The sequence below is a fragment of the Sciurus carolinensis genome, chromosome 16 (assembly GCF_902686445.1).
Source record: "Sciurus carolinensis chromosome 16, mSciCar1.2, whole genome shotgun sequence".
Lineage (NCBI taxonomy): Eukaryota > Metazoa > Chordata > Mammalia > Rodentia > Sciuridae > Sciurus > Sciurus carolinensis.
In genome coordinates, this window is record NC_062228.1 from 56,471,042 (window position 1) to 56,480,563 (window position 9,522).

Sequence of the window (9,522 nt, forward strand, 5' to 3'; positions counted from 1 at the left end):
ACAGTAGGTGCTTAAAAAATGCTTGCCAAACCAAAGAATGAGGACCACCGTGAAAGCTTTGTTTCTGTGGACATATGGTAACTGTTGGTGACCAGTGCTCACAGCGGTGGTGACGGTGGGCGGGATCACCCATTTTCAGGTGGGATGTGGAGGCACAGAGAGCGCAGCAGTAAACTGGGGTCACAGGGCATGTGGGGACAGAAACTCGCGCTGTCCCGCCTGGGGGGACCTGGGAGGGCCATGCTCTTCTTGAGACGCCTCCTCCCATTGGTGGCTGGAGAGGAGCCCATGAACTGCTTCAGGTGAAGGAAGAATGGACAGGCAGGTGCTCAGGAGGCTGGGGTCTCAGCAGGCCCTGGGCCCGACTTGTCCCCAAGCCCCCGCAGCCGCCGTCTCCTCTGTTCCACTTGACGCCGAAGCCGGGTCAGCACCAACTCGGAGGCCTGGATCAGGCTGTGCTGTGGAGGAGGGGAGGAGGTCAGCTGAGGCAGAGCGGGGGACGCAGGTTAGACCACACGGGCAGGGTGGTGCTGGACACCCAAGGGTAGCAGAGGGTAGACTACAGCCGGGTAAGAAGGGGTCTGTGGGACGGGTGAAGGCTAGACCCCAGACAGGAGGACTTAAGTGGACTTCCAGGAGAGGGTAGGGAAGTGGGGTTAGAACACAGTGGAGGGATGGAGATGGTCAAAATGAGGACAGATGACACTCTAAGGGAGGGGGTTCAACCACCGGGAGGCTCTGCCACATGGGGGAGATGCAGGGGAGACCCCAGGGGCAGAAGATAGGGCAAGAGGGCGAAGAAGCCGCAGATCGAAGTGGACGAGAGAGGCTTTATCAATACCCGAGGGCCAGAGTTAGAGCTTAGTTGGAGGGTCTGAGGTTAGACCTCAGTAGAAGGGAGAGAGGCACAGACAGCGGGAGTGAAACAGCTCGAAGCAGACTGTCATGAAGGATGATGTGACAGTTGGGTCACATTAAAAGGCAAGTCCTTTCTCCCACGATCAGACCACAGTCTTTCCCACTGGGGTCTAATCTACGTTTTCCACCTGAGTCTAACCTCAGACCTCTCCAATAGGGTTATCCAGTCTTTGCATTAGCGTCTAACCTCAGCCCTCCCTACTGGCTCTAACTTCAGTCCTCACTGTGGTCTAACCTCGGGCATCTCAAGCCTCTCCACTGGAGGCTACTCTCATTCCATTCTCCTGAGATCTAACCTTTGTCCTGTCGATGTGGTTCAACCTCAGACTTCCCACTGGCATCTCACTCTCACCTTTTCCTGAGGCCGAATCTAGACCATTCTATTAGGATCAGCCTGGAGGAAAAGGCCCAATAAAGACAAAAGAAGCAGTAGCGGAGGTGAGACCCCAGTAGGAAGAACCCAGGTTAGACCACACCAGAAACAATCCTGGAGTCAGACCAGAGGGAGGAGAAAGCAATGTCAGGATCAGGAAAGGCAGACACACCACAGCCTCAAAGTAGGGCGTGGGCCACAGCAGGAGGTCGGAGGTCAGACCAGAGCAGGCGGAGGCCACAGCACAATGGAGGGTCTGAGGCTGGACCACAGGCCATTTCCATGGTGGATGGTGGACCAGGACAGGAAGAAAGGCGCCTGGGCTGTGGTGGGAGGGTTGGAAGTCAGAGCATGGAATGCGGGAGGAGGGACCATGTGTGGGGCAGGGAGACTGTGGCAGGCAGCTGGCGGCACGCTCAGGAGGGCACGAGGTCGGGCAGGCAGGAGGGGGCCAGCAGCACTGCAGGAACAAGTGGAGGAGAAGGGGCGGCCGTGGCGAGAGCGAAGTCACAGCTGATGCCAGCGGTACAGGCGACAGCTCAGGTGCAGTGGAAGGCTCGAGGTTAGACCGCGGTGGGCAGCAGAGGCTAGCCCACAGAGTAGGGGTGGTGAGGCACAGGGACCCCACGTGGGGCGTGGCAGGGCCTCCCGGGGCCGGGGGTAGCATCTGAACCCCCTCCACAGGTGCTGTGAGTCCTCCTGGCCAAGAGGGACCCCTCCCCAGGGAGGCGGCCTCAGCAGCGACCCCCGGCCTGAGGTGGATGCCAGTGTCCACGCTCCCACAGGATCAGGCCGAGGCCTCCCCGGCTCCCGTCCTGCCTCCCCGATGCTCCGGGGGACACAGTGGGAACAGGCCCGGCTGCAGTACCTGCAGGATGTGCACGCCCTTCAGGGAGACCACGGCCAGCTCCCGCAGCCCGTCGCCCGTCAGGTCCACGTGCGCCATGGCCAGGATGGGACTGGAGAAGCTCCGACGCCATAGCAGGCGGAAGCCGGGCCGTGACTCAGGCAGCGGCGCCTCGGGGCCGCCGTACTTGTAGCAGAGCAGCTCCTGTGGGGCGAGAGGCCCGTCACGGGCTGATGGGGGCAGGGACACCGGGGGCAGCACCTTGGCCCACGACCCACCTGTCCATAGGTGGCCACCAGGACTTCCGGTCGTCCATCTAGATCCACATCGGTGACCAGGCCGCAGAGGACGCTGTCGAACTGGTCACTGCCGGGCAGGAGAAGCTGGTCCTCAAGGCCCCGGCTCAGCAGATCCCTGAGGGTTCCCCGTGCCAGGGAGCTGAGGTCAGGCTGCAGCGCCCACCACCCTGGCGGCAGAACCCGCTGGGCCTGCACTGCCTCCTCTCGGAGGCCTCGACTGTCTTCAACGTGAACAGCTTCACGGTCCCAGTGAGGGGTCAGCCTGGCCACTGAACTCTGCTCCTCAGGGCGCCTGCCCCCGGAGGCCGGGCCACCTCAGGTGCAAGCAGAAGCCCATGCTGCTCCTCCTGGGGATTCACACGCCCTGTCCCCAGTGTGGACACCCACACTGTCCCCACAGAACCTGGGATGCTTGGCCCTGGACTGGACATCTTCGCCATCCACCCGTGGGGGCCGGAGCTGGCTGGTGGCGGCTCAGGAGGGCTGGCGGGAGGGGCGCCCTGCTGCGGTGCTTGCCATCCTCCATGGCGGGAGCATCCGCACCACAGAATCTGGCAGATGCTGCGAATCAGGGCCTTCCCCACAGAGCGGTGGGGGACACTTGCGGGAACAGCTGCCTGGCCCACCCTCCCCGGGGCTGTGGGTCTCTGTCCTGCCTGAGGCCGCAGCCCATTCCTGGCAGGATCCAGACGTAAACGTTCAGTGTCCTTCCTGGGTCACAAATATCTTTACCTACCCAGCCCTGACCAACCGCACTCAAAGGGACTTTCTGCTGAGGACAAGATCAGGTCAGGGTCAGGCCCAGGCACGCTGCAGGCCCCTCACCGGTACACCACTGCTGGTTCCAACATGCTGGCCACAAGCACGCTGTACTCCTCCTGCCGCGGCCTGTCCTTGGTCTCTGCAGAAGAAACGCAAGTGTGGGGGTCTGTGGGGACAGGTTCCAAGGCTCCTCCTCACACCCGTCCCCTTCAGTGACAGGAACACAGGTTGGGTTTCTGGTCGTGGGTCAGCAGTCAGTCCACTGACAGTGAGGACAGAACGGGGGATAAGAGTAAGTCACAACGTGAGGAAGGAAGGTTAGATCTCAAAAGGAATGGAGAAGTTCAACCCCAGGGCAAAAGTCTGAGATCAGACCGCAGTGTGGTGGGTCGGACAGAGGCGGGCCCTGAGGGACAGCACAGCTCAAGGGCTGGAGGGGGTGTGGAGGGGGACGGGGTCTGACACTCCGGGAGAGGGGCACTAACGTGGGTGGGGAGCTGAGCTGCCGCGTTGCCTGCCCTGGTCCCCGTGCCCTGAGCTCACCCTCGGGGGCTGTGAGGCTGAACACGATCACTCGGGAGATGGGGCCATCCTGCAGGACCGTCCACGTGTGCAAGACCTCTGCGTGGAGAGCAGGGTCAGGGCTGTGCCCCAGCTCCCGGTCCCAGCCCCCAGGCCTGGCCCTCACCTCGACTCCGCTGGTCCACATGCGCCACACGGACGTAACCACTCTGACAGCCGAGTGCAGAGAGGCGCCGGGACGTGCCGGGGAGGTTGTGGACATCAAGCCAGAGGACACTGGTGGGTGGGTGGGTGGACGGACAGATGGACAGCACAGAGGGCCATCAGTGGCTCCCAGCACCCACCCCTCCCTGTAGCACCAGGACAGCAACCTGATTTGCATTAGTGATCCCTACTGCCCACTGCTCGGGGTCCAGCTCTGTCCTCTCTGGGATCACCACTGTTGACCGATTTCCCCAGGGTCACACCTTGCCTCTTCTGAGCTGCTCAAGTTCTCCAGGGTCCCCTCCACCCGCTGCTGTCCTTGAGGACACTCCCACTGCCTGTCTTCTCTGAGGTTGCAGCCTAGGTCCCTGCTGGCCTTTCTAGGGCCCCTCCTACCTACTGGTCAGGTTCGTGAGCTCTGGGAAGAGGTTTTCCACAGGCTGTTCCTCAAACTGATGCAGCCCTTCGTTCTGGGAAACAAGATCCACCCAGGCCCCCGGAGTCAGTCACCAGCCTCCGACACCCCGCAGAGCCAGCCCATGGGGAGCCCCGGCAGGGCGCTAACCGGCATGCAGGGCCTGCCTCACCTCCTTGTAGAGATGAATGGCTGGGTCGTTCCCACTCAGGAGAAACACAGTCTCCAGCTGATCCCCAACCTGGACCCTGAAAGCAGAGAGCTCTAGAAAGTGGAAGAACCTGAGTGTGGCTGGACCCTTTTCTTGCAAAAACTCCTTGTGTGCAAGAACCCTGACGTTCAGACAGCAGATCCAGACTAGAACCTAAGACTTCAGCTCTTGGCACTTGCCTCTGAGAAGCACAGAACTGCAGAAGCTGGCCCTCTCAGAAGCTCAGGGCCACTCAACGGCTGCACCCCCATCTCAGCACTGCAGAAACTCCTGCCAGAACCTCCCATCCCTAGGGCCCTACCCTACTAGAATCTTCTCTGGCTGTGCACTCAGGAATGGGACGTAGAACCTCAAAACACTGAGTGTTCTCTAATCTGGAAGCCCAATATTCCAGAAGCTTTTTGTTTCCTTTGAAGACTAGAGCTTTTATTTAGAAATTGTCATGATGGGTATCTAGCCTTGTGGAATGTGTGGAGCATCCCAACCCTAGCATCTAGAACACGACTAAGTTTGAATCTTCAGTTTCAGAACTTTTACCTTCTTGACCACAGGTTGGCGAACCAGGACCTGCGGACCAAATCCAACCCAATTCTTGTTTTTGCAAATAAAGTTTTATTGGAATAGTCATGCTTATTCATTTGCAGAGTTGTTTTCTTGCAACAATGGCAGAACTGCATAGTTGTGATAGAGACTGGCCCTCAAAGACTAATATTTACCATCTGGGCCTTTACAGAGGAAGTTTGCAAAATACAGTGCACCAACCCCTGCGTTAGAACATCAGTGTTCTATAAGCCCTGGAGTGGAATCCACACAGCTGGGGATTCTAGAACCTTGAGATTCTAGATGGTCTGTATTTCATCTGCTTGTAACATGAAACTCTTAGATACCTTATACAGAATCTCAGAAGGTACCTTATGCTGGCATCTATCAAATTGTAGAACTTTCAAATCTTGGAATCTTAGAGCTTACAACTCTAAAACTTAGCATCTTTGAACCTGAGGATGTCAGGATCTAGAACCTCAGGACCTGCTAATTCCAGAGGTCTAGAGCACAGGTGTAGACCTTAGGTGATCTTCTTCAGGGATGACAAAGGGGTGGTCCCTGGCTGTCTGGTCCACACTCACTTCAGGAGCATACTGTCCACAGGCAGGTGTGTGGTCTCCAGTTGGCCACTGCTCCCAACTGCACCCCACACCCTCCCTCCCTGCTGCACTGCACTGGTGGCTCCCCACTCTCACATGACCTCTGTGGTCCCCAATGGTAGTTTAGTTTCCAATCCCTGGTCTAGTACAACCCCTTTGTTTCCCAGGTGGGGAAACTAGACTCCTGCAGACAGGGGTCTGAGACCCCAGGTGCCCAGGGACACTCACTCTGTGTGACACAGCTGGAAAGGTGTGAACTGGAGCTCCAGGTTCAGGCAGCTCTCTGTAGGGGGACATGGGCAGATGGGCACCTCACACTTGCCAACCCCCCTCCCCTGGCCCCCAGATCCCGGCCACACTCACGGGCAATGGAGTCAAGGTTGTACTCAGAGCCAGGCTCGTAGTCACAGTAAATGTTAAGGAAAGGGCAGCCCTTGTCCCCTGAATCCTGGGGGAGGAAACTGGCTTCAGGGGTAGCAGGAGGGATCTGGGGCAGGCATGGTGGCTGGTGTGTATGGAGGAGGGTGTGGATAGGTGGAGGGTGCTCTGGGTACCTTGATGAAAGTGATCCCCACAACCAGGCCCCGCTTCGGGGGTGACTTGTTGAAGGTGTCGATGGAGACAATCTCTGCGTCCACTGGGAAGGGGCAGTGAAAAGGTCACTGTTGAGCAGACTTGAGACTCCTGTACTACCAACCACAGAGACTTCTGATCACCGTAATTATGAGTCTGCAGGAGTCCTGACCATCACCATGACCTCTGACCACTGGGTACCAGCATCTTGATCTTTGCTTTAGGAATCCTGAACACTAACCCCTTTCAAGCCCCTATTACCCCTGCTCCCGACCCCAGCAATAATCAACCGTTCAGTCACCCAATCCCCCGCCATGGTGACCGGGCTCCAGCAGAGCCTCTGAAGCCTCAACACCACGTTCTGTCCCCCCCCAGCTCCATGGCGCCACGCACCGGGGATGTAGTTAAACTGCAGCTCCTTGGCCACCGGCCGGATTTTCTGTCGGAGGTCTTGGTAGCGGAAGCCGAGCACCTTGCCTTTAAGGGTGGCGGCCAGAAGCTCCCCGCGCCCACCCGCGCCGCCGGCCAGCCCGTACACATTGCTCTGCGACGAGAAGCGCGTGAAACTGTCCTCCCGCAGCGGGCAAGGCCCGGCGGCCACGACCTCCCCCATCACGCTCTTCCGCAGCTCCCGTCGCGGACCACTGTTCCCGAAGTGACCTGAACCATCGAAAACCCGCCCGTCGCGCAGACGGATGACGCAAACCAACTGCCGACGTTGCCCTGTATCAAGATGGCGCCCAGTTCGGCTGCCCGCACCACTTTGCCCTACTGCGCTTGCGCGCTCGTCCGCTTTCCATTTCACCTGCAAGCAAAAGGTCTGCATGAGTGTGACCAGTGATGGGAGGTGGCGGCCCACGGCCCTTTCTTGTTGGCTGTGTGGAAGGTAGAATGAGAATTGTCCTAAAACTTAACATTGCCCTTCCGTGCCAGGAAGTTACTCTAAGCGCATTCCACCTAACGATTTATTCAGCACTCAAAAGCAGCCCGAGACAGGTACTCGCATTCACTCACATCCACATTACAGACTCCAGATGGAGTTGAGGTACAGAGGGGTAAAGTAACTTGCCTAAGACCACACAGCTAGAAAGAACCAGTTAGGCCTGATGCAGTGGGGCGCGCCCGTAATCCCAGGGACTCCGGAGACTGAAGCAGAATTGCAAAGCAAGAAGTTCAAGGCCAGCCCGGGCAATTTAGCGAGGCCCTATCTCAAACGTAAAAGCTGAAAAGGGTTGGGGATGTAACTCAGTGGTAAAGAGCCCCTGGGTCTGATCCCCAGTACCCATCTCCCTGAAGAGCAGCAGCAGCAGCAGCACTGGAGCCCAAACAAGTTGGTGCTTTCATTCATTATCTTAACAATATATTTCATGTTCTTACCCTAAAATAAAAGATCTATCACGGTGGCACATAACTACCTCCTTACCCGCTGACAATCACGTTGGCCATTCTCATCTTGATACCACAATATTCTGCAGGGCCAGTTGCTACCTTCTCCCTTTCATTCATTCACTGAGTTCCCTCCTGTGCCAGGACAGCCGTTACAAAATCTACCCGGAAAATCCTTGCAAGAACTCTTTATAAAGAGATTTATTATCCCAGCTTACAAATAATGAAATTGAGGCTCAGGGACTGTAAGTCCTTGGCTGATGACCAGTGAGTGGTGGAGACAGGATGTAAAACAGGGTTTAAGGCTTTCAGGGGTTCCTGAATGTGCTTCCTTGTCCCTGGAAGGATGTGAAGAGTTTGGGGACCCTGTGGACATCATGTATCATTTCCAGAAGACATGGGCTGGTCAGCTGTCTTGGGAACTGAGTAACCTGTCACTCTCCTCCCTGCATAAAAGCTCCAGGACGGCAGAACCTGGGTCTCCTCCTGGACTCAGCCAAATCTCCTGCACCTGGAGCACCAGGCCCGACATCGAGCAGGCAGCAAGCAGTACCTGTTACAAGCCACAAACCGTATGCCAGTCCCTTTACCAAGACCCTGGGAAATTAGTACATAAAGGACAGCACATGGAAAGCTCTCGAAGGCATGCTGGATATGGACAGTGAGGAAAAGAAAGCGGGTGGATGACTCCAGAGATCAGGATTTGATAAGAGCTACCAGGGGGCAGCACTGCGTGTGCCCAGGGTATGCCTGGGCCTGGCAGAGCAGGTGCGAAGCCTGGCTGAATAAGTGGGACTTGGGGGTCAGTGCCCTTCGCCCATGTGGCAGCCTGTGAACCACCTTCACTTTCATTCACTTGAGTGAACAAAAAACAGGAAATTATGGGCTGGCAAGCAAAGAATTGTTGCGTTGTTGTGTTCAGGTCCAACCCTACTGCGCATTTGAACCACCTTCAGAGCTTCAGTAGACCAAACAGATGAGCAGGAACCTCCCTCAAACCACCTTCAGGAGGCTGTGGCCCAAGCTTGAGAACGCTTAGTAATTTTAAAGCACAGCCAGGGCTGAGATTAGACCTAGGTCACAGGTGGCGGAAGCAGATTCTCACTTCCCCTTCAGCCAGTGCCCACGGCAGACACAGCTAAATTTCGTGAAGGCCCCAGGTCTCAGCAGCCTTCAGGGATCTCTGCGTGGTCACCAGGTGCCTAGAGCTGGCAGGAGGTGGGGTGCCGGGGTGGAGGGGCAGGGCCGGTATGGGGATGGCCGCTTCTGCCAACATCTGAACCTCACCTGAACCTCCTGTAGGCCCCAGTGCAGAAGCCCCTCCCAGGCAGCCCCAGTTCCGCTCCTCACTGTCCCTGCTTGCTTTCTGATGTCATCCCATCATGTTGTGACACTCTGCCTCCCTGCAGTCCCCTCCAGCCAGTTCTCCCCTACAGGAAGGGGCCACCCTGGGGTTAGGGAAGCCCAGGTGGACCAGGTGCTTCCCCTGACTCACAAGGAACCCAACCCTGGAGTGTGGCAAAGTGTTGTCAGGCAAAGGGGTCCCTCACTTCTCCCACCCCTAGAGCCCCAGGCCTTACTCTGCCCCGTGGTCAACTCCTCTCCCTTCCTCTGACATATGGAACCACTGTCACTGGGGCATTAAGCCTGCCTTCCAACAGAGTGTGAGGCAAAGGTGGGAGTCAGCAGGCCTCTCCTACCCGCTCCACCACCAATCCCTCCTCCAGCCAGCTCTGAGGGTCACCAGTGGTGGAAACCAAGGTCTCTCACTTCCAAAAGCCCAGGAAAGTCGGATCTGGACCTGTGGCTCCTTCGTAGGCCCACCGTCCCTGGGTCTCCACCTGCAGACCCTGCCCAGCCCAAGTCTCGT

General features: G+C 57.5%; 1 protein-coding gene across 2 annotated transcripts; it reads right to left on the reverse strand.

The window, feature by feature from the left end:
* Positions 1-38: 38 nt before the first annotated feature.
* Kptn (kaptin, actin binding protein) lies at positions 39-9,498 on the reverse strand. Of its 2 annotated transcripts, none has more exons than XM_047527339.1 (12): positions 6,660-9,498; positions 6,248-6,330; positions 6,057-6,141; positions 5,922-5,976; positions 4,513-4,588; positions 4,322-4,395; positions 3,888-3,997; positions 3,743-3,820; positions 3,263-3,338; positions 2,417-2,552; positions 2,160-2,342; positions 39-453 (listed from the first exon to the last, which is right to left on the reverse strand). In XM_047527339.1, the coding sequence occupies exons 1-12, from the start codon at positions 7,090-7,092 to the stop codon at positions 346-348; spliced, it is 1,497 nt and encodes a 498-aa protein (XP_047383295.1). In that variant the 5' UTR covers positions 7,093-9,498; the 3' UTR covers positions 39-345. The 2 variants fall into 2 exon arrangements, with proteins under 2 accessions (XP_047383295.1, XP_047383294.1); XM_047527338.1 differs by having other exon boundaries at positions 39-458.
* Positions 9,499-9,522: the final 24 nt, after the last annotated feature.